General features: G+C 56.1%; 2 protein-coding genes across 11 annotated transcripts; one reads left to right on the forward strand and one right to left on the reverse strand.

The window, feature by feature from the left end:
- The first annotated feature begins 6260 nt into the window (after positions 1–6260).
- Positions 6261–23328, forward strand: PKN3 (protein kinase N3). 7 transcript variants are annotated; one of them, XM_030919121.1, is made up of 22 exons: positions 6261–6705; positions 9087–9327; positions 9517–9662; positions 10455–10566; positions 10638–10765; positions 10964–11147; positions 15451–15597; positions 15677–15786; positions 15898–16041; positions 16445–16520; positions 16595–16763; positions 16963–17065; positions 17198–17265; positions 17573–17636; positions 17770–17861; positions 19168–19344; positions 20714–20776; positions 20929–21005; positions 22090–22232; positions 22314–22421; positions 22606–22686; positions 22797–23328. In XM_030919121.1, exons 1-22 carry the CDS (start codon positions 6394–6396, stop codon positions 23007–23009), a joined length of 2958 nt encoding a protein of 985 aa, XP_030774981.1. In that variant the 5' UTR covers positions 6261–6393; the 3' UTR covers positions 23010–23328. The 7 variants fall into 7 exon arrangements, with proteins under 7 accessions (XP_030774981.1, XP_030774983.1, XP_030774982.1 ...); XM_030919123.1 differs by having other exon boundaries at positions 22327–22421; XM_030919122.1 differs by having other exon boundaries at positions 6261–6693.
- On the reverse strand, positions 23272–26533 carry ZDHHC12 (zinc finger DHHC-type containing 12). Of its 4 annotated transcripts, none has more exons than XM_010360890.2 (5): positions 26377–26533; positions 24817–24953; positions 24420–24497; positions 24060–24226; positions 23272–23912 (listed from the first exon to the last, which is right to left on the reverse strand). In XM_010360890.2, the coding sequence occupies exons 1-5, from the start codon at positions 26474–26476 to the stop codon at positions 23591–23593; spliced, it is 804 nt and encodes a 267-aa protein (XP_010359192.1). In that variant the 5' UTR covers positions 26477–26533; the 3' UTR covers positions 23272–23590. The 4 variants fall into 4 exon arrangements, with proteins under 4 accessions (XP_010359192.1, XP_030774988.1, XP_030774987.1 ...); XM_030919128.1 differs by having other exon boundaries at positions 23272–23940; XM_030919127.1 differs by having other exon boundaries at positions 24817–25118; positions 26377–26528.
- Between the last annotated feature and the right edge of the window lie 132 nt (positions 26534–26665).

Genomic DNA, 26665 nt, shown 5'->3' on the forward strand with positions numbered 1-26665 from the left:
TTTTTGGACTGGGGTCATTCTCCGTGTTTTGTAGAGGAATGTTACTTGCTATTGGATTTAGAAATTGTATTTTTTTTGTCTTCACATCATTAGTGACTGGGGAAGCATGGGTTAGCGCTAATGGTATAACATTGGTTTAGAAAGCTTTGAGCTGGTCGGTGTACAAGTAAAGGATAAATTCAAATACCTTACTTGGATACAGTTTCTGAGAGCGAGTATAGCATTTTCATTTTGAAGTCTCAAAAGGAATTCTTCACTGGGAAGAAAATCCAGTAAGGTGGGTCCTGTTACCGCAGCTTGAGCTACACATGGTCAGCTGCAGTTCAGATATTTTGAGACTATACATTTACACGTGAATGTATACAGTTACAGTATGTAATAGTTGTCAAAATGGTCCTATACTGTTAACCTCTTAACTGCTTAATTTGGAAGTTAAGTTTTAGAGGCATGTGTAGGAAAAACTGTATGGGGTTTGGTACTCCTGTGGTTTCAGGCCGCCACTGGGGCATCTTAGAATGTATCTCCTTTGGGTAAGTGGGGCTATTGTAGTCATTTGAATCAGTATCCACAAGCCTGTGATACTTTTTCACAAACTTAACAGTGAAACTTCAACTAGTGGTTTTACATGCTGGTGAGATTCTAGGGCTGTCAGGTTATAGGTCACAAATAATGTTTCTTTATTTTGGGGAATGTCAAAAATTGGGAGCCCTTTTAAGGTAGTAGTTCACTCAACTACTGTTATCTCCTGAGGTGCTCCTAATGTCTATGAATCTGTAAGAGAACTAGGCTGTGAGAAAGTAAAATGGCAACCTTAATGTACCACAAAATTTACTACACAGTAGCCGGCATGCCTTGTGTCCAATTGCAAGACAAATTCTTGGGCTGGTCTTTAGTGTGTATTAGAACGGGCTCAGCTCCTTTTCTCAAGGACATTTCAAAATAGAAGCTGGGTACAGTGGCGCATACCTGTAATCGCAGTACTTTGGGAGGCCCAGGCTGAAGCATCGTGTAAGTCCAGGAGCTCTAGGCCAACCTGGATGCCAGGGACATCCCATCACTACCATAAAAAAAAAAGTGTGGTGGCACTAGGCTAATTCTAGCTACTTGAGAAGTGGGGGCAGGAGGATTGCCTTAGCCCAGGAGTTTGAGGCTGCACTGAGCTATGACTTTGCCACCGTGCTTCAGCCTGGGTCGCAGAGCAGCAGCAGTTTACTTTTTAATAGGCCTGAGGCAAAGGGCTGCAGAATAGCAAGGACTTTTAAAGTGGAGGGTGTGGGCCAACTGTAGTTGGTGACATTGTGTGCTCAGATTCTACCCAGACAAACCAAGATAAAAATGGACTGGTTGTAGGGCCAGGTGTGCTGTCTCACGCCTGTAATCCCAGCACTTTGGGAGGCCGAGGTGGGGGGATCACAAGGTCAGAAGTTCGAGACCAGCCTGGCCAACATGGTGAAACCCCATCTCTACTAAAAGTACAAAAATTAGCCAGGCATGGTGGCATGAGCCTGTAATCCCAGCCACTTGGGAGACTGAGGTAGGAGAATTGTTTGAACCCAGGAGGTGGAGGTTGCAGTGAGCTGAGATCACGCCACTGCACTCCAGCCTGGGCGATAGATTGAGATGGTGTCTCAGAAAAAAACAAAAATTGACTGGTTGCAACACTGAGAAGGAAAAAGTTGTATGCGTGGAAGGGGGAAAATGTTTCCTCATGCAGTCTGTTGACAAGTTTTAGGTTCCTTTCAGTTGAGTTACAATTTTTTGTTGTTTTTTGAGACAGAGTTTTGCTCTTGTTGCCCAAGCTGGAGTGCAATGGCGTGATCTCGGCTCACAGCACCCTCTGCCTCCCCGGTTCAAACGATTCTGCCTCAACCTCCCGAGTAGCTGGGATTACGGGCATGCGCCACCACGCCAGGCTAATTTTGTATTTTTAGTAAAGACAGGGTTTCTCCATGTTGGTCAGGCTAGTCTTGAACTCCCGACCTCTGGTGATCCACCCGCCTCAGCCTCCCAAAGTGCTGGGATTACAGGCGTGAGCTGCCGCGCCCGGCAAGTTATAGTCTTTTAAAGGCCAACTGGCTAGAAAGTTGGTTTGCACTATTCACAGTCCACTGAATGCTGAACACTAATTTCCTAATTCCAGTCTTATGAAGTATTATCACCATCAGAAGTAAGATGCAGCTACCTGGTCAGACTCACCCAACAGTCCAGGACTTGGCTTCCCTGTGTAAACACTCCCCTGTGAAACACTACCCTGTGAAAAACACTCCCCAGGTTGGGCTTGGTGGACCACACCTGTAATCCCAGCACTTTGGGAGGCTGAGGCAGGTGCATCACGTGAGGTCCGGAGTTAGAGACTAGCCTGGCCAACAAGGTGAACCCCATCTCTACTAAAAATATAAAAAATTAGCTGGGTGTGGTGGCACGTGCCTATAGTCCCAGCTACTCAGGAGGCTGAGGCATGAGAATCGCTTGGACCTGGGAGGTGGAGGTTGCAGTGAGCCAAAATTGGCACCACTGCACTCCAGCCTGGGTGACAGAGCAAGACTCTGTCTCAAAAAAAACAAAACCAAAACCAAAAAGCCACTTTCCAACCAAACTTGGAAAACCATCGAATGCAGCTTCCTGCCTGCACTGAGTGGATAAATGAGCCGGGAGTTGAGATGTGAGCACCCTCCTACGGAGAGTTAGATTACTCTTGGCTTCCAGAAGTAACATTTAGCCATCACGGCAAATACACTTTTTTTTTTTTTTTTTTTTTGAGACGGAGTCTCGCTCTGTCGTCCCAGCTGTAGTGCAGTTTCACGATCTCCACTCACTGCAAGCTCCGCCCCCCGGGTTCACACCATTCTCCTGCCTCAGCCTCCCGAGTAGCTGGGACTACAGGCGCCCGCCACCGCGCCCGGCTAATGTTTTGTATTTTTAGTAGAGACGGGGTTTCACTGTGAGCCAGGATGGTCTCGATCTCCTGACCTCGTGATCCGCCCGTCTCGGCCTCCCAAAGTGCTGGGATTACAGGTGTGGGCCACCGCGCCTGGCCACAAATACACATTTTAAAGGGTTAATTAGCTGGCTGGACTGACTGCACCACTGGATAATTCCTAAAAGGTGGGGAAGCCTTGTTAGTTTGATTCCTGGGTTTTTGATCAGCTGAGGTGAGAAGCTGAGGGCTTTTTTACTCCTTTATTTTACTTTTTTAAGAGATGGTGTCTCACTATGTTAGCCAGGTTGGTCTTGCACTCTTAGGCCTCAAGCAATCCTCCTGCCTTATCAGCCTCCCAGAGTTCTAGGATTACAGGCATAAGCCACTGGGCTTGATCAACCTTCTTGCTTCTAAATGATGGATAATAGCATTTCTTTGACCCCCCATTTTATTTTATTTTATTTATTTTTCTCAAGACAGAATCTTGCTCTGTTGCCCAGGCTGGAGTGTAGTGGTGTGATCTTAGCTCGCTGCAACCTCTGCCTCCCAGGTTCAGGCGATTTGCCTGCCTCAGCCTCCCAAGTAGCTGGGACTACAGGTGTGTGCTACCAGCTACCACACCCAGCTAGTCTTTGTAATTTTTTATTTTTTATTTATTATTATTATTATTATTTTGAGATGGAGTTTCGCTCGTTGCCCAGGCTGGAGTGCAATGGCGCGATCTCGGCTCACAGCAACCTCTGCCTCCCAGGTTCAAGCCATTCTCCTGCCTCAGCCTCCAGAGTAGCTGGGATTACAGGCATGTGTCACCACGCCCGGCTAATTTTGAATTTTTAGTAGAGACGGGGATTTCTCCATGTTGGTCAGGCTGGTCTCGAACTCCGGACCTCAGGTGATCCACCCGCCTCGGCCTCCCAAAGTCCTGGGATTACAGGTGTGAGCTACCGCGCCCAGCTGTAATTTTTTATTTTATTCTTTTTTTGTTGTTGTTGAGATGGAGTTTTGTTCTTGTCACCCAGGCTGGAGTGTAGTGGCGTGACTGGCCCACTGCAACCTCCACCTCCCGGGTTCAAGCGATTCTCCTGCCTCAGCCTCCCTAGTAGCTGGAATTACAGGTGCCCACCACCACACCTAGCTATTTTTTTTTTTTTTTTTTTGTATTTTTAGTAGAGACGGGGCTTCACCATGTTGGCCAGGCTGGTCTTGAACTCCTGACCTTGTGATCTGCCTGCCTCAGCCTCCCAAAGTACTGGGATTACAGGCGTGAGCCACTGCGCCCAGCTAGCCTTTTAATTTTTTTAGTAGAGACAGGGTTTCATCATGTTGGCCAGGCTGGTCTTGAACTCCTGACCTTACGTGATCTGCTGTCCTCGGCTTCCCAAAGTGCTGGGATTACAGGCAAGAGCCACCAATGCCCAGCCAACCCCCATGTTAAAGAACCTACTATGTGCCAGGTGCTTGTGTTAATATCTAGACCTCAACAATTCTAATGTGTAAATGTCACGTTTGGCCTCTGATTATTAAATCTGGGCATGTTTCACAGAGCCAAGTTGCCTTTGCTTATATGTCAATGCCACTTGGTTGATTTCGCATAGCAGGACAACCCAGCATTGTCCATGGCTCAACCCATTTCACTTTTTTTCCAGTCCATTGTGAGGGAATTGATTAGTGCAAAGCACAACATGTGGCTTCCTTCAGTAAGAGCACCGGAGCCTGTCTGTTCCAAGTCACTGTCAGTACTTGACCCTTCATCACCTTTCCACCTCCTGGAGGACGCTCTTCCACAAAGTCCTGGCACAACCTCCCATAAACGCAGGATGCCAGGACGGGCTGAATGGCCTGCTATAGACTAGGCAGTGACCAGCACACCTCCCTTGGGCTGAGATAATGGCGGCTATTTCACCAGCTGTGTCTTTTCTAGCATGTGGATGGATGGGTTTTTTAGGGTAAAGCCCTAAAAAGTGGCACAGGCTGAACCAGCAAGCTCAGTCTGATTAAGAGATGGGCCCGGCCGGGCGCGGTGGCTCAAGCCTGTAATCCCAGCACTTTGGGAGGCCGAGACGGGCGGATCACGAGGTCAGGAGATCGAGACCATCCTGGCTAACACAGTGAACCCCCGTCTCTACTAAAAAAAATACAAAAACACTAGCCGGGCGAGGTAGCAGGCGCCTGTAGTCCCAGCTACTCGGGAGGCTGAGGCAGGAGAATGGCGTAAATCCGGGAGGCGGAGCTTGCGGTGAGCTGAGATCTGGCCACTGCACTCCAGCCTGGGCGACAGAGCGAGACTCCGTCTCAAAAAAAAAAAAAAAAAAAAAAAGAGATGGGCCAGAGAGGTCTGGTTCATTCATCTGTAATTTGTAATTTATCATAATTTTGGGTGAGGATTTACTTTTTCCACAAGTATACGTGTTTTTTTTGGTTGTTTGTTTGTTTGGTGGGTTTTTTTGTTTGTTTGTTTTTTGAGACCGAGTTTCGCTCTTGTTGCCCAGGCTGGAGTGCAACCGCATGCTCTCAGCTCACCGCAACCTCTGCCTCCCACGTTCAAGCGATTCTCCTGCCTCAGCCTCCTGAGTAGCTGGGATTACAGGCATGCGCCACGACGACCGACTCATTTTTTGTATTTTTAGTAGAGATGGGGTTTCTCTGTGTTGTTCAAGCTGGTCTTGAACTCCCGACCACAGGTGATCCGCCCGCCTCAGCCTCCCAAACTTTTGGGATTACAGGCGTGAGCCACCGCGCCCGGCAGACGTTCTTTCTTTTTTAAAGCTTTTTTCTTTTTGAGATGGAGTCTCGGAGTCTCGCTCTGTCGCCCAGACTGGAGTGTAGTGGCAGGATCTCGGCTCACTGCAACCTCCGCTTACCGGGTACAAGCGATTCTCCTGCCTCAGCCTCCTGAGTAGCTGGGATTACAGGCGCCCGCCACCACGCCAGGCTAATTTTTGTATTTTTAGTAGAGACGGGGTTTCACCATGTTGGCCAGGCTGGCTTGAACTCCTGACCGTCCGCCTCGGCCTCCCAAACTGCTGGGATTACAGGCGTGAGCCACTGCGCCTGGCCTAGTATACGTTCTTGTAATGACTAAAATCTCCTCTGGGCCACCCACTCCGAGAAGGGCAATTTTGGATTAGCCCACATTACACTAACAACATGCGAGACAAAGAGAGACTTGAAGGGCTTGGTCGAGGAGGCCCTGCGCGTTAGAGGCGGGAGCTAGGTCGTGGAGGGGCTCAAAATTAGAGGCGGCGGCCAGCTCTAAGGGCTGAACCCGGCTGGGCGACCCGGCGACCTTCAGGGGGCGCTGTCCCCCCCCATCCCAGTCCCCAACTGGCCGGCTCCTGCCGGCGTGCGGCGGGGAAGGCCAGAGGACTGGGCGCCGGCGATGAACCTCCCGCGCGTCCAACCCGGGGGTGCGGCGCGGTCACGCCCAGCGGGAACTGCGGACGCCGAAGCCCGGGTGCTGGACCCGGAATCCTATGGAATTTTGGATCCGAGGGAGGCGCTGGAGCGCGGGACCTCGGGCGTGGGGTCCGGGGCGCTGGACCGGCGCGGACGGGAGGCGGCGCTGGACCGGCGTGGACGGGAGGCGGTGCTGGCCCCGCGGGCCAGCGGGTCTCGGGAGGGGGCGCCCGATCCCGCGTCTCCAGCGCCGCTTCCCGGGAAGTTTCAAGTTTGAAAGTCCTGGCGGAGGGGCTGCGGCTTCCGGGACCGGAGTGGCGGAGAGGAGGGCCCCAAGCGGCCGGAGCGGCGCCATGGAGGAGGGGGCGCCGCGGCAGGTGAACGGCGCGGTAGGGGCCCGAGGGGCTGGTGGGGTGCGGGTAAGCCTCGGTCATCGCCCCGGAGCCCCGAACCGAGGCCACGTCCCCCAACCCGCCCCTCACCCGCGCCCCTTCCCTGCCCTTTCCCTGGCCCCGGCCCCGCGACGCCCTTGCAGAGCAGACCTGAGCTCCGGGTTCGGTTGTTCCTGGACCCTGCAGCGTCTCCAAATTAGCCCCCGGCTGAGCCGGAGCTTGTACCTCAACCAGCCCGTGAACGAGGACGGGCTGAGTCCGCAGTGTGCCCCACGAGGGTGGTCCCCAGAGTGTCCTTAAGTCGGTTCTCCGCGGTGGGGCTCCAAGGCCAACTGGAATTAGCCGGGATAGGAAAGGGGGACCACATGGGCCTGGGGGGATTAGAATGTGCGCGCAACGCGGGGCGCAGTCTGTGCGCGCTTGGCAGTGGCGGGAGTCCCTCTCGCAGCACACGAGGCGCGAGGGGAGCGTGGATGAGAGGGGAGCGGCCTCCCCCGCCCCGGGGCGGGAACCTTTCGGTACGTATAGTGGGTTCTAGAACGTGGAGGGGGCCGGGTTTCCTGCCAGAGCTGGCAGTAGGTGCTGGTGCGCGTGGGCCCGGAGGACCGAGGCCGTGTCTGTCTGCTACTGGGGAAGGAGAAGTGGTGTCCTGCCCCGGAGCCAGTGGTGGGGAGGGGGGCATTTGCGGACAGGAGTGCGTCCCCGCAAAGAGCAGAAAGGAGGTGGCGTGTGTGTGTCCATGTTGGAGTTCCAACCCGGGGCAGACAGGACCATGGGGGTGTTTGGGGGTTCGTGTAGACTCCTTGAGTGCCCAAGCCAGTTGCTTAAGCCGCCTTCAGGATTGGGGCTTGGTCTGCCCCTTCCCACCCCCTTCCTCTGGAGGTCCCTCCGCCTGTTCCAGACGTAGCTTGTACACATTTTCCGATTTCCTGCGGGGCTCCGCCCTGCAGCGGCAGCTGGGTGACTCAGGACCCCGGTGGCCGGGCCCCCAGCTCCATGGGACCTTTGTTTGCTCCAGTCTTTGGCTCTGGCCCTGTGGCCTAGGGCGGTCAGAGGATTTCCTGAGCCTCGCCCTTGCCCTCTGACAGCTGGGCCAGCAGGCCCCGGCTGAGGTCTGGGGCGGGAGGAGGGGGGGTGGTCCCTGAGTCTGGGGTTGCGGCCCCTTCCACTGGGCTCAGGAGAAGATGGAACACAGAGAGGTAAGATGGGGTCCCTGCAAGAACCCGTGTTGCGGGGCATCGTGGTTTACCCTGGCCTGAGGTCACCTTTGGCACCGGTTGGTTTGAAATGCTGGCGGCTGGAAAGGAGGTGTTCCTGTTCCTGGCTCCAACCTGGGTGAAGCCGTGAGAAAGCTTTCTACTTCCTCCCAGGAGCTGAGCAGTGGCTGGGCACCCGGAGATCTCCCCAGTCCCTCTCTGTGCCTCCGCTTTGCTACCTGTGGCATTGGGACATTAGGGGAACAAGCCCTGGCTCCCAGGCCCCTGGCTGCTTTCTCATGTGGCTTTGTGTGAACCCCTACTCCGCGTTGAGCTTTTCTGGCTCCTGGACTCTACTTTGGATCCCAGACATAGAGCAACCTGATTACCCAGGGCTGCCAGGGACAGCTGGGGTCTGAGAGGTGGTGGTCTCTCCTCTGTGTCTTGACTGTGGGCAAGTTACTTCACCTCTCTGGGCCTCAGTTTCCTCACTAGAAAACAGAGGTAATAGGCCATGCATGGTGGCTCACACCTGTAATCCCAGCACTTTGGGAGGCTGAGGCGGGCAGATCACCTGAGGTTGGGAGTTCGAGACCAGCCTGACCAACATGGAGAAACCCCGTCTCTACTAAAAATACAAAGTTAGCCAGGGGTGGTGGCGTGTGCATGTAATCCCAGCTGCTCAGGAGGCTGAGGCAGGAGAATCGCTTGAACCCAGGAGGCAGAGGTTGTGGTGAACTGAGATGGTGCCACCGCACTCCATTCTGGGCAACAAGAACAAAACTCTGTCTCAAAAAAAAAAAAAAAAGAAAAGAAAAGAAAAAGAAAAGAAAATGGGGGTAATGACCGCTGCTACCGGGTGGGGTTGCTGGGAGATGTGATGTGGTAATCTATACAAAGCTCTTAGAATAGAACCTGGCACCCGTTTACTGTGTGAACTATCCCCCCTGCCCCACCCTTCTCTAACGGGCAGAGAACAGGAGCTTGGCCTAGATGAGTGGCCTCGGAGTTTCCATCTGGCTCAGGCCTGAGCTCTAAAGGGAGAGAGGCTTCCCAAACCCTGTGCTTGTCAGTCCTGGGTGCCGTCCCTTCCTCCGCCTCCATCTGCAGTGAGCAGAGGCTGCTGGTGGCTGCTGCACCCCATGATTGCTTTCCACCCTCTGCTTTCCACCGGCCCTGCAGCCTGGGCCGAGCCAGTGGCCCCCAGAGGATGAGAAAGAGGCGATCCGGCGGGCCATCCAGAAGGAGCTGAAGATCAAGGAGGGGGTGGAGAACCTGCGGCGCGTGGCCACAGACCGCCGCCACTTGGGCCATGTGCAGCAGCTGCTGCAGTCCTCCAACCGCCGCCTGGAGCAGCTGCATGGAGAGCTGAGGGAGCTGCATGCCCGAATCCTGCTGCCCGGCCCTGGGCCTGACCCGGCTGGTGAGTGAGGAGCCAAGACCCCTCTGGACAGAAGGCTCCAGGCCGATATGGCCCCTGGCCTTGGCCCTGGCCACTGTGGCGAGACCACCTCATTTCCTGCCCATAGATCAGTCGGGGAAGGAGGAGAGGCCACAGTGGGGGTATCGGCCCTGAGTGAGGGACTTAGGTGCTCGATACCCCCGTGCACAGAGCCTGTGGCCTCAGGACCCCGGCCGTGGGCAGAGCAGCTCAGGGCTCGGCACCTAGAGGCTCTCCGGAGGCAGCTGCATGTGGAGCTGAAGGTGAAGCAGGGGGCTGAGAACATGACCCACACGTGTGCCAGTGGCACCCCCAAGGTAAGGCCCCACAGTTTGATGGCAGGGACACCCTGGCCCCTGGTCCGACAGGGAAATGCAACTCAGCCATTGAGCCTGTAAGGAGACACCATCCCAGCCTGCAGTCTGATGGGGAAAATATGACCCCAAACCCCAGCTGGGTGAGGAAGGCATGGCTGTAACCCCTAGTGTGACAGAGAAGGCCTTGCCCTGGTCTAATGGGATCCTATCTCAGCCCCAGTCCCAGCTCCCAGCATGATGTCAGGAACTGGGCCTCAGTATTTGTCTGACCAGAAGGCTTGGCTGTGGCCCTGATATGATGAGGGAGGCAGGACCTTAGCCTTAATCTAATGGGGGAGGCTTAGCTTAGCCCCTGCCCTGATCTAGTGGGAAAGGCATAGCTTAGCACCAGCCCTGATCTAATGGGAGAGGCTTAGCCCCTGCCCTGATCTGATGGGGGAGGCTTAGCTTAGCCCCTGCCCTGATCTGATGGGGGAGGCTTAGCTTAGCCCCTGCCCTGATCTAATGGGGAAGAGTTAGCACCAGCCCTGATCTGATGGGAGAGGCATGACCCCATCCCTGATACGAAAGGGGAAGCTTGACCGCAGCCCTTGTTGGTTTGATGAAAAAGCCTCCCCTGACCCACCAACTAGTCCAACAAAGGAGGTTTGACTCTAGTGTTTGGCCTACTGAGCGAGGTTTGACTTTAACCCTGTTCTGATGGGGGAGACCAGGCTTTGACTTTAACCCTGGTCTGATGGGGAAAGCTATGGCCCAGGCCTGCTCTGATGGGCTTGTGCCACGGCTCCATAGGAGAGGAAGCTCCTGGCAGCTGCCCAGCAGATGCTGCGGGACAGCCAGCTGAAGGTGGCCCTGCTGCGGATGAAGATCAGCAGCCTGGAGGCCAGTGGGTCCCCGGAGCCAGGTGAGGCCTTGAGATACAGGGAGGGCGGAGCAGGGCAGAGCAGGGCCTGAGAGCTGCCCTCCTTCCCACAGGGCCTGAGCTGCTGGCGGAGGAGCTACAGCATCGACTGCACGTTGAGGCATCCGTGGCTGAGGGCGCCAAGAACGTGGTGAAACTGCTCAGTAGCCGGAGAACACAGGACCGCAAGGCGCTGGCCGAGGTCAGGTCCCAGCCCTGGCCTTCTCCTAGGGCCAGCTTCTTCCCATACCACCCTCCGCAGGGGCGTGAAGGGAGGGTGGCCGTGTAGAAGGAGGACTTCTCTGTCGAGACTTCATGCGGAAGGTGACTCTGGGTGACCTGGGCTGCTGCCCCCTGCCATATAACCCACAAACCTGGCTCTACCTTGTCCCCTCTGCAGGCCCAGGCCCAGCTACAGGAGTCCTCCCAGAAACTGGACCTCCTGCGGCTGGCCTTGGAGCAGCTGCTGGAGCAGCTCCCTCCTGCCCACCCTTTGCGCAGCAGAGTGGCCCGAGAGCTGCGAACTGCAGTGCCTGGATACCCCCAGCCTTCAGGGACACCTGTGAAGCCCACCGCCCTGACAGGTAGCCAGAAGTTCCTCCCACTTCAGAGCTCTCTTTCTTTTTTGGGGGAGACCCAGAAGCACAAATAACTTTGGGGAAGAGTTCAAGAGTTTCAGTCCTGCCCCACCAGCCACTAGCAGCATGACCTTGGGAAACTGACATTCCTTCTTCAAACCTCAGTTTATCCATCTGTAAAATAGGGATGATATAGCACCTACCTCATAGGGTTACTGTGTTGCACGTGATGTGCTAAGCACAGTGCCTAGCAGAGTCAGCACTCAGACAGTGTAGCTTGTATTTACATAAATAAGCAGAATAGTGCTTAAAGCACTGGTGTCAGGAAGCTCGCAGCCCTGCAAAGCTTGATACCCAGCACTGGGCAGCTTGGACTCTTAGAAAGTTTTCTAGGCTGGGCGCGGTGGCTTATACCGGTAATTCCAGCACTTTGGGAGGCCAAGGTGGGTGGATCATGAGGTCAGGAGTTCAAGACCAGCCTGGTCAAGATGGTGAAACACTGTCTCTACTAAAAATACAAAAATTAGCCAGGTGTGGTGGTGGGCTCCTGTAATCCTGGCTGCTTGGGAGGCTGAGGCAGAGACTTGCTTGAACCCCAGAGGCAGAGGTTGCAGTGAGCTGAGATTGCGCCACTGCACTCCACCCTGGGCGACAGGGCATGCCCTGTCGTGACGCTCCACCTCCCAGGTTCACACCATTCTCTAGCCTCAGCCTCCCGTGTAGCTGGGACTACAGGCGCCCGCCACCATGCCCGGCTAATTTTTTGTTTTTGTATTTTTAGTAGAGACGGGGTTTCACCGTGTTAGCCAGGATGGTCTCCATCACCTGACCTTGTGATCTGCCCGCCTCTGCCTCCCGAAGTTCTGGGACAGGCGTGAGCCACCGCGCCCGGCCAAAAAAGTTAATTTTCTTATCTTGTACCGAGATCTGTCTCCTTGTAGCAGCAGCCAAATTGTAATCAGCAAATAATCTGACAGCATGGGCTTTGAAGCTGTATCCACCGAGATACAGTGTGAGCTGGAAAGGTCAGCGCCTACCTGCACAGAGCACTGCTACAGGGCCGACTGACCCCATTCTGTTGTGAGCAGAGCTGAGAAGAGGAAACGCAGGCTCTGGATGGAGCCCTCTCACCTGGCCTTGGGGAATCCAGGAATGTTTTCTTTTCTTTTTTTTGAGATGGAGTCTCGCACTGTCACCCAGACTGGAGTGCAGTGGTGTGATATCAGCTCACTGCATCCTCCGCCTCCTGGGTTCCAGCAATTCTCCTGCCTCAACTTCCCAAGTAGCTGGGATTACAGGCCTGCGCCACCATGTCTGGCTAATTTTTGTATTATTAGTAGAGACAGAGTTTCACCATGTTGGCCAGGCTGGTCTCGAACTCCTGACCTCCTGTGATCCACCTGCCTCGGCCTCCCAAAGTGCTGGGATTACAGGCGTGAGCCACCACACCCGGCCCAAGGAGTGTTTTCTAGAGGAGGTGGTCTCTTGGCCTTGAAGGACTTACACAGGAGTACTTATGGCCAAGTAGACAAGTTCAGAAATGCAGAAGAAATAGCTTGTTAAAAGGCCTAGAATTCAACTACTCAAGGCCACCCCATATCCTGTCTCCTGGCTAAACACCCCAGTTACTTGAGTTGTCCTTTTTTTTTTTTTTTTTGAGACAGAGTTTTGCTCTTATTGCCCAGGCTGGAGTGCAGTGGCGTGATCTTGGCTCACCACAACCTCTGCCTCCCAGGTTCAAGCGATTCTCCTGCCTCAGCCTCTCAAATAGCTGGGATTACAGGCATGCGCCACCACGCCTGGCTAATTTTTATATTTTTAGTAGAGATGGGATTTCTCCATGTCGGTCAGTCTGGTCTCGAACTTCTGACCTCAGGTGATCCTCCACCCACCTCAACCTCCCAATGTGCTAGGATTACAGGCGTGAGCCACCTCGCCCAGCCTCTTTTTTTTCTTTTTTTTTTTTTTTTTTGAGACAGAGTCTTACTTTGTCACCCAGGCTGGAGTGCAGTGGCATGATTTCAGCTCACTGCAAGCTCTGCCTCCCGAGTTCACGCCATTCTCCTGCCTCAGCCTCCCAAGTAGCTGGGACTACAGGCATCTGCCACTGCACCCGGCTAATTTTTTTGTATTTTTAGTAGAGACAGGGTTTCACCGTGGTCTCGATCTCCTGACCTCGTGATCCGCCCACCTCGACCTCCCAAAGTGCTGGGATTACAGGTGTGAGCCACCATGCCTGGCCTTTTTTTTTTTTTTTTTTTTTTTTTTTTAATTAAAGACAGAGTCTTGCTTTGTCGCCCAGGCTGGAGCGCAGAGGCATGATCTTGACTCACTGCAACCTCTGCCTCCCAGGTTTACGCCATTCTTCTGCCTCAGCCTCCCGAATAGCTGGGACTATAAGCACCCGCCACCGCACCCAGCTAATGTTTTGTATTTTTAGTAGAGACAAGGTTTCACCGTGGTCTTGATCTCCTTTTTTTTTTGAGGCAGAGTCTCGCTCTGTCGCCCAGGCTGTAAGTAGTGCAGTGGTGTGATCTCGGCTCACTGCAAGCTCCGCCTCCCAGGTTCACACCATTCTCCTGCCTCAGCCTCCCGAGTAGCTGGGACTACAGGCACCCGCCGCCATGCCCGGCTAATTTTTTATATTTTTAGTAGAGACGGGATTTCACCATGTTAGTCAGGATGATCTCGATCTTCTGACCTCGTGATTCACCTGCCTCGGCCTCCCCAAGTACTGGGATTACAGGCGTAAGCCACCGCGCCCGGTGGTCTTCATCTCCTGACTTCGTGATCTGCCCACCTCGGCCTCCCAAAGTGCTGGGATTACAGGTGTGAGCCACCATACTGGGCCTTTTTTTTTTTTTTTTTTTTTTTTTTTTTTGAGATGGAGTCTTGCTTTGTCACCCAGGCTGGAGTGCAGTGGCATGATCTTGACTCACTGCAACCTCTGCCTCCCAGGTTCAAGCAATTCTCCTGCCTCAGCCTCCCAAGTAGTTGGGATAACAGGCGCCCACCACCACGCCTGGCTAATTGTATTTTTAGTAGAGATGGGGTTTCACCGTGTTGGCCAGGCTGGTCTCGAACTCCTGACCTCAGGTGATCCGCCTGCCTCAACCTCTCAAAGTGCTGGGATTACAGGTGTGAGCCACCGCACCTGGCCTCAAGTTTTTGTTTTTGTTTTGAGACAGTCTTGCTCTGTCACCCAGGCTGGAGTACAATGGCACAATATCAGCTCACTACCACCTCCGCCTCCTGGGTTCAAGCGATTCTCCTGCCTCAGCCACCCAGGTAGTTGGAATTACAGGTGCCCAACACCAGGCCTGGCTGATTTTTGTATTTTTAGTTAGGACGGGGTTTTGCCATGTTGGTCACGCTGGTCTTGAACTCCTGATCCCAGGTGATCTGCCCGCCTTGGCCTCCCAAAGTGTTGGGATTACAGGTGTGAGCCATCACGCCCGGCCGAGCTGTTCTTTCTAAGCTGATCTTTCTACCCTGGACCCCTGCCTTTGTTTACAAGTTCTCTCTGTCTGTAACCCCCAGGCCCAGACTCTTCCTAAATGATACTCTTGGGCCTACTTTGTGTCCTCAAAAGCTGCTAGATCCCCACTGCTTTCTCTGCCTTTTGAGAGACAAACCTCTAGTGACGTGACACATGAACTTACTCCGTTGACAAAACACGTTTCATATCCATTGAGGGAGGTGGGGCAGAGCTGGGACTCACCTCCACTGTTCAGATGGGGAAACTGAGGCCCAGGTAGCTGGTGGGTCCGGACAGGAAGCCAGGCTTCCCGCTCCCTGTCCCAAGCTCTTGTCCTTGCCACAGTGCTCTCCAGGCCCCAGCTCTGGGCAGCATCTCGTCATGTGCTGTGTCTCTGTGCAGCCTGGCTGAGGTCTGAGGTCTGAGGTCTGAGCCTATGTCCCTGCCGCTCCAGCCTATGGACGGGAGAGCCAGTTGCTCTGCCCTGGAAAGAGGTGGCTGCCACAGAGAAGCGTGCAGTCTGGGACAAGGTGGCTCCTCCCCTGGGAGTGGCCGGGTTGGAGGCCTCCCAGGGTGTCGTCAGGGTCCAAGGGCACCCTTCAGGGGCTCATGGTGCTTGGAAGCTGCAGGGCAGTCAGCAGGCTCCTGTCCAGGCACTCTAGGCTGCCACACTGAGTGAGGTTTCTCGGGTAGCTGCCCTGGCCTCAGGTGGGTAGGGTCTGGGTTCAGCCACCTCCTGGAGAGGGTGGCCTTCCTGGGGTCCCAGGACACCTTGGTGGTAGCAGTGGGAAGATGGCATCTGACAACACCCCCCGCCCACCCTCACCACAGGGACACTGCAGGTCCGTCTCCTGGGCTGTGAACAGTTGCTGGCAGCCGTGCCTGGACGCTCCCCGGCGGCTGCACTGGCTGGCAGCCCCTCCGAGGGCTGGCTTCGGACTAGAGCCAAGCAGCAGCGTGGCCGAGGCGAGCTTGCCAGTGAGTAGGGAAGGAGCTTCGGGGAGGGCAGGAGAGCCCTGCTTCAGGCCTGCCCTGAGCCCCAGCTCTGGCCCTGCAGGCGAGGTGCTGGCTGTGCTGAAGGTGGACAACCGCGTTGTGGGGCAGACGGGCTGGGGGCAGGTGGCGGAACAGTCCTGGGACCAGACCTTTGTCATCCCACTGGAGCGAGTAAGGCTGGCCTTTGTGTGGTCAGGGGTGACCTTGGGCTGCGGGGTGGAAGGCTGCCCAGGTCGGGGCTCGTTCTGCATCCCACCCTTCAGCCTGGCCTCCCCAATACAGGCCCGTGAGCTGGAGATTGGGGTGCATTGGCGGGACTGGCGGCAGCTATGTGGCGTGGCCTTCCTGAGACTTGAGGACTTCCTGGATAATGCCTGTCACCAGCTGTCCCTCAGCCTGGTACCACAGGGGCTGCTTTTTGCCCAGGTGCTCACCACCTCCGCCCTCTGACTTGGTGGGCCCTGGGGGCGTCAGGGCCGGGAAGGCCTTCAAGACTGATGCACTGCGTGTAGGTGCAGAGATTGAGGACCAGAGAGGAGGTCTCTAAGACTAAGGACTCCTAGCCGCTCTCTCAGGGCTGCATCTGGAGGCCTGGGTCCTTGTCCTGACTGCCCTGCCTCAGGTGTGATCCTGGAAAAGTGCCTGTCCTCCCTGGGCCTCTGTTTCTCCACTAGTCTCAATGAGGACATTGAATCTGTTTCTCTGGGTCCTTCTGGCTCTTGCATCTGTTGACCCTGGGGGCTTGGGCTGTCATCCCAAGGGCAGAGGAGACGCCATGGCAGGTGAGATGGGAGGCGACTGGTCCACAGCCCTGCCCCTACCCCTGCAGGTGACCTTCTGCGATCCTGTCATTGAGAGGCGGCCCCGGCTGCAGAGGCAGGAACGCATCTTCTCTAAACGCAGAGGTGTGGAGGGAATGGGGGCTATGTGTGAGGGAGCAGGGCTGGGGCCCCGGGACTAAGGTCCCCTTTTCTCCCAGGCCAGGACTTCCTGAGGGCTTCGCAGATGAACCTCAGCATGGCGGCCTGGGGGCGCCTCGTCATGAACCTGCTGCCCCCCTGCAGCTCCCCGAGCACGATCAGCCCCCACAAAGGGTGTCCTCGGACCCCAACAACATCACGAGAGGCCTCTGACCCTGCCACTCCCAGGTGAGGAGCCCCGTCGCCCTAGACTGCACCCTCCTCTGTGGCAGCTGCGGGGCTCCAGATCCAGGCAGTGTCTGTCTGTCTGTCTGTCCACATTGCTCAGCCCCCAACCCTCTGTCCATCTCACTTCAGGTTGGTGTGTCCATCCTGCCAGCTCTTGCATCTGCCAGTGCTGGGCACTGTGTCTATTTTCTCCCTACAGTAATTTCTTGCCCAAGAAGACCCCCTTGGGTGAAGAGATGACACCCCCACCCAAGCCCCCGCGCCTCTACCTCCCCCAGGAGCCAACATTCGAGGAGATTCCGGTGAGGGGCTGGAGGGACTAGGGGCTCCTGGGGCCGGCTGGGCTTGGCGGGGTCACCCAGCTGTGGGGTGGCAGGCCTAAAGGGAAAAGAGAAGGAAGCCCAGCCCTGCCCTGAGCTCTTCTGTCCTCACAGCGCACCAAACGCCCCCATATGGAGCCTAGGACTCGACGTGGGCCGTCTCCACCAGCCTCCCCCACCAGGTACCCCCATCCTGCGCACCTTCGTGTTTGAGATGTTCGTCTGCTTGCTTGAACATTCGTGTATCCGTTCATACATTACTCCCTGGCTCCCTGGCACATGCACTGGCTGGCTCTTGGGGTCTGATTTGCTAAACCCACATTATTGAGCTCCAGCTCTATGACAGCTTCTAGGAGACCTTCCTGCAGGGGTTTCTCGAGCCCATAGGTTGAGACAGCCCAGGACTGGGCATGGGAGGCTTGGGACGGCTCTGGGTAGGGACCCAGCCCTTGCCGTAGGGGACTCCCTATACCCTCTCTTTCTTTGCAGGAAACCCCCTCGGCTTCAGGACTTCCGCTGCTTAGCCGTGCTGGGCCGGGGACACTTTGGGAAGGTAGTGGGCTGAAGGGGGTGGTATGGGACAGGATTGGGGGCCTCATCACGTGAGCCGGGAGAAGCCGATCTGTGTGGGTGGTAAAGGCTCCCTGGTGCGGCCCACCTGGACCCCAACCTCTCTCTGGCCCCAGGTCCTCCTGGTCCAGTTCAAGGGGACGGGGAAATACTATGCCATCAAAGCGCTGAAGAAGCAGGAGGTGCTCAGCCGGGACGAGATAGACAGGTGTGTGAGGGCGCCACAGGGCACCCAGGATGGCTGGCCTGGGCTGTGGCATCCAGAGGGCAGCTGAAGTTTCCTGGGGTTTTGGAGAGGTGACCCCATGGGGCCAGTCAACCTGCATTCTCTTTTGACACCTGCAGTTGTTAACTGTGTTTCCTTGGGCAGGTCCCTTCTTCTCTCTGTCAGTTTGCTCTACTGTAAAATGGGGGCATTGGTGACTGTGCACATTCAGAGCCCCTTGTGAGCCCCTGACATATAGAAACCTTCACTCTATGGCCAGGCATGGGAGTTCACTCCTGTAATCCCAGCACTTTGGAAGGCCGAGGCAGGCGGATCATGAGGTCAGGAGATCGAGACCATCCTGGCTAACACGGTGAAACCCTGTTTCTACTAAAAATACAAAAAATTAGCTGGGCATGGTGGCGGGCACCTGTAGTCCCAGCTACTCAGGAAGCTGAGGCAGGAGAATGGCGTTAACCCAGGAGGCAGAGCTTGCAGTGAGCCGAGATCGGGCCACTGCACTCCAGCCTGGGCGACAGTGCGAGACTCCATCTGAAAAAAAAAAAAAAAAAAGTGGGGGACCTGGGCACAGTGGCTCATGCCTGTAATCCCGGCACTTCAGGAGGCCAAGGTGGGAGGATTGCTTGAGCCCAGGAGTTAGAGGCCAGCCTGGGCAACATGGCGAAACCCCCTCTCTACAAAAAATACAAAAATTAGCTGGGCATGATGGTGCACACGCAGCTACTTGTGAGGCTGTGGTGGGAGGATCACTGGAACCCCAGTGGCGGAGGTTGCAGTGAGCTGAGATCGTACCACATCACTCCAGCCTGGGCAACAAAGTGAGACCCTGTCTCAAAAAAAATAAAAAAAAGACTAGGCTCACTGGCTCACGCTTGTAATCCCAGCATTCTGGAAGGCCGAAGCAGGTGGATAACTTGAGGCCAAGAGGTAGAGACTAGCCTGGGCAACACGGCAAAACCCTGTGTCTACTAAAAATACAAAAATCAGCTGGGCATGGTGGCACACTCTTATAATCCCAGTTACTCAGGAGGCTGAGGCACGAAAATCACTTGAACCCAGGAGGCGGAGGTTGCAGTGAGCTGAGATCACACCACTGCACTCCAGACCAGGTGACAGCAAGACTCTGTCTCAAAAACAAACAAAAAAACGAAAAGAAACCATCAGTCTACCAGTCTACACGCCTGGCACTTTGGCTGAGGGCCCAGTGAGCCAGGGGTGTTGTGCAAGGCGCAGGGCACAGCCCAGGGGAAGTTTTCCTTCCCTCTAATACTCTTGCTCTCTCCTGCAGCCTGTACTGCGAGAAGCGGATCCTGGAGGCCGTGGGCCGCACAGGGCACCCCTTCCTGCTCTCCCTCCTTGCCTGCTTCCAGACCTCCAGCCATGCCTGCTTTGTGACTGAGTTTGTGCCTGGTGGCGACCTCATGATGCAGATCCACGAGGATGTCTTCCCAGAGCCCCAGGCTCGGTGGGTTCCATCCCTCCTGCCTGCCTCTTCCAGCAAACTTTGCCTGTTTCCCTACACCCACTCTCTACATCCTGCTTTCCCCAAGTGCCCAACAGCAGAGGAGCAGGAGTCAGAGGCCTTGGTTTACATCCTGGCACCAACTGACAGCATTTATGACCCTGGGCATCAGCTTATGAAGCTGTGCATTAGTTTTTTTTTTTTTTTTGGAGATGGAGTTTCGCTCTTGTTGCCCAGGCTGGAGTGCAATGGCACGATCTCACCTCACTGCAACCTCTGCCTCCCTGGTTCAAGCGATTCTCCTGCCTCAGCCTCTCAAGTAGCTGGGATTACAGGCATTCGCCACCATGCCTGTCTAATTTTGTATTTTTAGTAGAGATGGGGTTTCTCCATGTTGGTCAGGCTGGTCTGTAACTCCTGACCTCAGGTGATCTGCCCATCTCAGCCTCCCAAAGTGCTGAGATTACAGGCGTGAGCCACCACACCTGGCGAGTCTAAGATCTTTATTTGAAAAATAGGCACGATTGGCCAGGCTCCTGTAATCCCAGCACTTTGGGAGGCTGAGGAGGGTGGATCACCTGAGGTCAGGAGTTCATGACCAGCCTGACCAACATGGTAAAATCTTGTCTCTACTAAAAACACAAAAAATAGCTGGGCATGGTGGCACGTGCCTGTAATCCCAACTACTCGAGAGGCTGAGGCAGGAGAATCGCTTGAATCCAGGAGGTGGAGGTTGCAGTGAGCTGAGATCCTGCCACTTTACTGCAGTCTGGCGATGGCAAGACTCTGTCTAAAAAAAAAAAAAAAAGGCCGGGCATGGTGGCTCGCGCCTGTAATCCCAGCACTTTGGGAGGTTGAGGCAGATGGATCACGAGGTCAACAGATCGAGACCATTCTGGACAACATGGTGAAACCCCGTCTCTACGAAAACTGAAAAAAAAAAAGAAAAGAAAATAGCTGGGTGTGGTGGCACGTGCCTGTAGTCCCAGCTACTTGGGAGGCTGAGGCAGGAGAATCGCTTGAACCCAGGAGGTGGAGGTTGCAGTGAGCCAAGATTGTGCCACTGCACTCCACCCTGGGTGACAGACTGAGACTCCATCTAAAAAAAAAAAAAAAAAAAAAAGGCATGATGAGTATCAACTGCAGGGACCAACACTTGGTCCCTGGCACCATTTAAGGGCCCAGGAAGCTGGAAATTGAGGTGACCTTGGGACTGTTAGAGCAGCCCCACTCTCAGCATGATGCTTGTCCCAGTCTCACTCATCTCTGACTGGCTGGGACATCCGGGATCCCCCAGCCATGGCCAGCCTGGTGCCTCCCTGCCCTGCCTCCGTGGTCTTGGGCCTGAGTTCTCCCATAACCACCCCTGCAGCTTCTACGTGGCTTGTGTTGTCCTGGGGCTGCAGTTCTTACATGAGAAGAAGATTATTTACAGGTGACTTTTGGCCCAGGGATGCCTGGGGGTGGGGGTGGGGTGGGTGAGGACACAGACGCTGCCTCCCTCCTGCCTGGGCTGCTCCGGGGGCGGTTGCTGTTTCCTGGGTCTAAGCCCCCCTCATTCCCTTTGATCTGCACCCTTGCCCTCAGGGACCTGAAGTTGGATAACCTTCTGCTGGATGCCCAGGGATTCCTGAAGATCGCAGACTTTGGACTCTGCAAGGAAGGTGGGGGCTGCCCATTGGGATCCATAGCTCCAGCCTTGTTTACCCAGCCTGGCCAATAGGATGATGGGCACATGGCATCTCCCAGGAAATCTCACCCACGGATGCCCTGGTTCCACTGCTCCAGACCTCATTCCAGGGGACAGCTGGGCACACTGGCCCTTTCTTCCCAGCCCTAGAGGCTCGTATAGAGCCCCAGCCTGCACCTGGCCCGAGGGAGAGCCTATGGTCAGGGCTGGGAGAGGAGACTGAGTTCTGCCTCTTGTTTTTTTCTTTCTTTATTTTTTATCTTTTTTTTTTTTTTTTTTTTTTTTTGAGATGGAGTCTTGCTGTGCCGCCCAGGCTGGAGTGCAGTGGTGCAATCTCGGCTCACTGCAACCTCTACCTACTGGGTTCAAGCAATTCTCCTGCCTCAGCCTCCCAAGTAGCTGGGACTACAAGCGTGTGCCATCACGCTTGGCTAATTTTTGTATTTTTTTAGTAGAGATGGGGTTTCACTGTGTTAGCCAGGATGGTCTCGATCTGCTGATCTCATGATCCGCCCACTTTGGCCTCCCAAAGTGCTGAGATTACAGGCGTGAGCCACTGCACCTGGCTTCTTTTTGTTTTTTTGAGACGAAGTCTTGCCCTGTTGCCCAGGCTGGAGTGCAATGGCACGATCTCGGCTCACTACCACCTCTGCCTCCAGGGTTCAAGAGATTCTCCCGCCTCAGCTTTCCAAGTAGCTGCAATTATAGGCACATGCCACCATGCCCCAGCTTATTTGCTGTATCTTTAGTTGAGACGGGGTTTTACCATGTTGGCCAGGCTGATCTCGAACTCCTGACCTCATGATCTGCCCGCCTCAGCCTCCCAAAGTGCTGGGATTACAGGTGTGAGCCACCATACCCGGCCGAGTTCTGCCTTCTGTGACCTTAGCTTGTGAGCTTGGCTCCGCATGCAGTCAAATGGCGTCATAACCATTCCGACCTCCTTGGGTACAGGGCAGGGCTTGGCACAGGCTCAGCTCCCTGGCTGAGGCTTGGCTGTTAAGGTTATTGTGAATAGGCCACACCAATCTGCTTTTGGTGTGCCTGTTGATTTGTAGGGATCGGCTTCGGGGACCGGACTAGCACCTTCTGCGGTACCCCAGAGTTCCTGGCTCCCGAGGTGCTGACCCAGGAGGCGTACACACGGGCTGTGGACTGGTGGGGGCTGGGCGTGCTGCTCTATGAGATGCTGGTGGGTGAGGTGAGTGCTGGAGTGTGCTGTCTGGGCCTCTGGGTTGGAGTGGGGTGGCCCGTGCATCCTGCTGAGCCCCCATCTCCATAGTGCCCTTTCCCAGGGGACACGGAGGAAGAGGTGTTTGACTGCATCGTTAACATGGACGCTCCCTACCCCGGCTTTCTGTCGGTGCAAGGGCTTGAGCTTATTCAGAAGGTAAGCACTGCAGGGTCTGGGTCTGGGCTGGATGGCTGCTCAAGGCCCATGTGCCCTCCATCATGGGAAAGCAGACCCCTGCCACCCATCCGTAGAGCGCTCTGGGCCAGCGTGCTTGGGGCCTGTGGATGATGGCAGTGCCTGGGGCTGAATGACCTAAGTGAGCGCCTGTCCTATTGCCCAGCTCCTCCAGAAGTGCCCTGAGAAGCGCCTCGGGGCGGGTGAGCAGGATGCTGAGGAGATCAAGGTCCAGCCGTTCTTCAGGGTGAGTGGCTGGGGTGGTGGTGGTTCCCTGTGCCTGGCAGGGTAGGTGACATGGAGTGACTCATGGAGCTGCTGTTCCTGCCATCTCAGGCGCCTCTCCTTTTCCCCCAGACCACCAACTGGCAAGCCCTGCTCGCCCGCACCATCCAGCCCCCCTTCGTGCCCACCCTCTGTGGCCCTGCGGACCTGCGCTACTTTGAGGGCGAGTTCACAGGGCTGCCGCCTGCCCTGACCCCACCTGCACCCCACAGCCTCCTCACAGCCCGCCAACAGGCCGCCTTCCGGGACTTTGACTTTGTGTCAGAGCGATTCCTGGAGCCCTGAGGGCATCTCCTGGCACCTCTGTCCCCTTCCCCCACAGACTGCTAGAGCCTCTGCTTGCCCACCTGTGTGCCCTGCCTGGAGGTCCAGGCCTTGCCGGGTACTTATGAGCCCTTGGGACGCGAGGTGGCAGCCATGGGGCCACCGTTGTGGGCTTTGCTCAGTGTCACTGGGCAAAGTGTGTCCCCTCCCCCTCCAGCTCGCCCTCCTCTGCCTCCCAGTGAGACCTGGCCCAGAAAGGGTGCCGCAGCAAGGAGTGATGTGGTTTGTCTTTTTAAGACTGGACTTGCTTTATAGACTATTAAATTTGTAAAAGTGTGCACTGGCAGTAGCCTGGGTGGGGCTGGGGTGGAGCCCGGGGTCTGCTTGGGCCTGAGCTGCCCACAGTTCCTTTTTTTCCCCTTTCTTCCTTGGAAGGCAGAACTGCCCACCGAGGCAGGGATCTGTCTGTCTTGAAGTTCAGTTCTGGGGCCTGGGAGGAGTGGGCAGAAGTGAGCGACCCCAGGCCCTCCAAGGACTGACCCTAGCTGGGGACAGGTCCTGTGATTTTCAGGCACAAGATAGTAGCCCAGCCTCCAGCAACCCTAAACAGCTGGGCTGCTGCCCTCCTCCTCCTCCTCAGCCCAGAGGGTCTCCCAGGACCCCGAGGGCCACCCACAGAAGAAGTGGGCCAGGTTGCGGGTCAGGCCTCGGTCGAAGGGGTTGCCGGGACGCTGGCGGAGATAGGCGATGCGGTGTGAGGAGATGAATTCCCAGGTGGTGGTGTTGCTGGCCACCAGGTAGAGGTGCGAGGCGAGGAGCAGACTGGCCACCAACGAGAAGAGGGACAGCAGCAGGAAGGTGGTGAACAGGAGCCCGCTGGATCGCAGCCACAGTCCCCAGGGCTGGAAGAACTGGAGGCCTGACCTGCAGTGCAGGGGACAGGGGCCTGGTGCTGGGGGAGGGCAGGGGAGCCCTTCCCTCCCTGTGCTGGATCCCTGGGAGTCCTGGCTCTGTCCACCCCGTGGGAGCATACATCCCACCCTCCCCCTATGCCCGGGCAGCAGCACCCACCATGCCAGGTACAGGCCCCAGAGAAGCACCACCAGCTGCAGTGCCAGGTAGACCACAAAGAGTGGGTGGTTGCGCTCCCCCACACAGTTCTCCATCCAGGGGCAGTGGTGGTCGTAGCGGCGGACGCAACGGCGGCACTCACGGCAGTGCCGAGCCCTCAGGGGCTGCTGTGGGCATGGAGGAGAGTGGAGGCTCAGTGCCAGCCCTGCTGTGAGCCCACCACTGAGGGGAGGAATCAGGGCCTGATGATGGAAGGCCTTCTTGGAGGAGGGGTGAGGCCCAGGCACTGGGGCAGGAGGAGGTCGAGGAGTCTCAGCTTTGGCCCAACCTCTCCCAAGTGAGTGTCCCTGCATCACTCACCAGCACCAGGCAGTATCTGCAGCGCCGAAGAGGGATGGCTGGAGGAACCATGGCTGTCTGCTCCTCTTTGAGCTCCTCCTGGAATGAGACAGGTGGCATTGGCGGGCAGCTCCCCTAGGGGCCGGCTTAGCTCTGGTTGTGGAGTTTAGGACCCATCCTGTGCAGAATGGAGGTGTGGGGTGTGGCGGAGCACCCTGGACTGAGGGTGGCTGTGTGATGTTTGCAAGTCTCTTCCTTCTCTGGGCCCCAGCAGTTTCCTCACTACTGTAGGATGGGGCTCTAGGGCTGGCAAGAGGATTCACTGAGCTGCCCCTACAAGAGCCTGCAGCACAGAGCCTGGCATGGAGACGTGCTGGCTGTTGAGTCCCTGTTGGTGAGAGTAGGGGCCCCTGGTTACCTGAGGCTGGGGCTGCACATTCACGTAGCCGGGGTCCATGAGTGACACAGCGAGGTAGAGCAGTAGGGAGCCCAGCACCAGGAGCAGGAAGGTGAGGGGCAGGAGCAGCTCCCCCTGCTCCTCCCATTGCCGCAGCTCTGGAGAGGCCGGGAGAGTACAGTGAGGCTGGGCCGGGTAGAACAGGAGTGAGTGGGGCTGGGTTGCAGTTGGAGGTGGGGAAGTGTGTTCCTGGCCGAGCAAAGACCTGGAGATGTTGGTTCCGTGAGTGGTTGTGTGTGGCCAGCAGTTCTTCTGAACTTTATCTGGAGGGTCAGAGGGAACCATGGAAGGTTATAAGGCCAGATCTGTTTTGGAAAACCTCATTGCTAGAGAAATGGATCAGGAGAAGCCTAGGGGCAGAGAATCTGGCCAGGAGGAAGAAGAGGGGAGCTGCAAAGGCCTGGCAGGAAGTGAGAGAGGAAGGAATGGACAGAGGGGGCTGCTGGGTGAAGGGAGCCAGACCTGACTGGATGTGGGAGAGAGGGAGGAGGGGTCCTGTGTCTCTGGCTCTGCAATGGTGAGAGACTGGCCAGGTCTGAAATGCCTGAGAGAGATATGGGAGGGACGGTGCAGCTGGCAGGCTCAGATGCTGCAGAGGGGCATAAGAAAGGGTCCAGTGGCTTCAGCCCATGGTGGTGACAGGATTTTGGGGAGGTAGGGTGCAGGGCAAGGAATGAGGGGGCATGAGACCACCAGACAGCAGAGTGTAGACAAATCCCGCGTCCCTTGGTTGTAAGGGGGAGCAGAGAAGAAAGGGTGGCTTTTGAGGGGGGTTGTTTTCTGATAGGGAGACCTGAGCAAGTTTTTAGGCTAAAGGGTGAAGGTGGTGGAGGAGGTCTGAAGTCTTGGGAGGAAAACCAGCAGGGGCCCCAGTCCAGAAACTGAGGCTGGACCACCATGGGAGGGCTGGGGGCTGCCGTGGATGACAGTGAGGGAGGCTGCCTGTGGCAGGTGAGGTGCTGGGTAGGGGGCTACTGAGGGGAATGAGGGAAATGGAGGTGGGTAGGTGGGTGTATCTGTGGGAAGATGGGAGACAGGCCTCACCCCGTGGGGTGTTCTCTTGCTTGAGGGGTTGCCTGGACTTGGGCAGCTAGTGACCATGGGGGTGTGGAGGGTGTGGGTGTGGACAGAATGCCAATCCTTGCATCTAGTTGAGCCTCCTAATCGTACGGATGGGAAGATTTGGGGTCAGTTCCTGGGAAGGAACTAGTGGGTCCCAGGATCAAGGGACATGGGGCTCAAGTCGGTCCTTGGATCTGGTGGGCACCGGCTGGGTCCTGGGATGGACAGGGCATTTGGCAAGGATCAGGAAGATGCTGGGATTAATCAGGAATCAACGGGGTATCAGGCGGAGAGCGGGTGGCTATTGGAATGATAGATGGGGAGGGGGCTTCAGGAGATGGCGGAGATCGGGCCAATCCCAGGATCTCCAGGGATTAGGCGGGAGACCCAGTGAGACCCGAAAGTCTGGGGAACCACGCGGGATCGGGTGGGTCCGGGGTCGCTCGGGGTCCGGCTCACCGGTATCGTGCAGGAAGAGCACCAGCGTGATCCCCCAGGTCAGCACGGTGTGCCCGGTCCGCACCAGGACCCCAGGGCTGAGGAGCGCCCAGGGGGCCATCGCCTCGGCCAGGGGCCCCACCCGGAAGAAGCGCCCAGAAGGGCGGGCCCTCCGAGGGAGGGGAACGCGGTCGCCCGGGGATTGGTGGATCTGGGCGCTGGGCCGGGCCGGACTGGATCAGGGAGTCTGCCTATTGGATGGCAGCTGCGGCCGAGTGGACCCTCAAGCCAACAGGTGCCTGAAGAGGCT

The sequence above is a fragment of the Rhinopithecus roxellana genome, chromosome 16, assembly GCF_007565055.1.
Source record: "Rhinopithecus roxellana isolate Shanxi Qingling chromosome 16, ASM756505v1, whole genome shotgun sequence".
Classification (NCBI taxonomy): Eukaryota; Metazoa; Chordata; class Mammalia; order Primates; family Cercopithecidae; genus Rhinopithecus; species Rhinopithecus roxellana.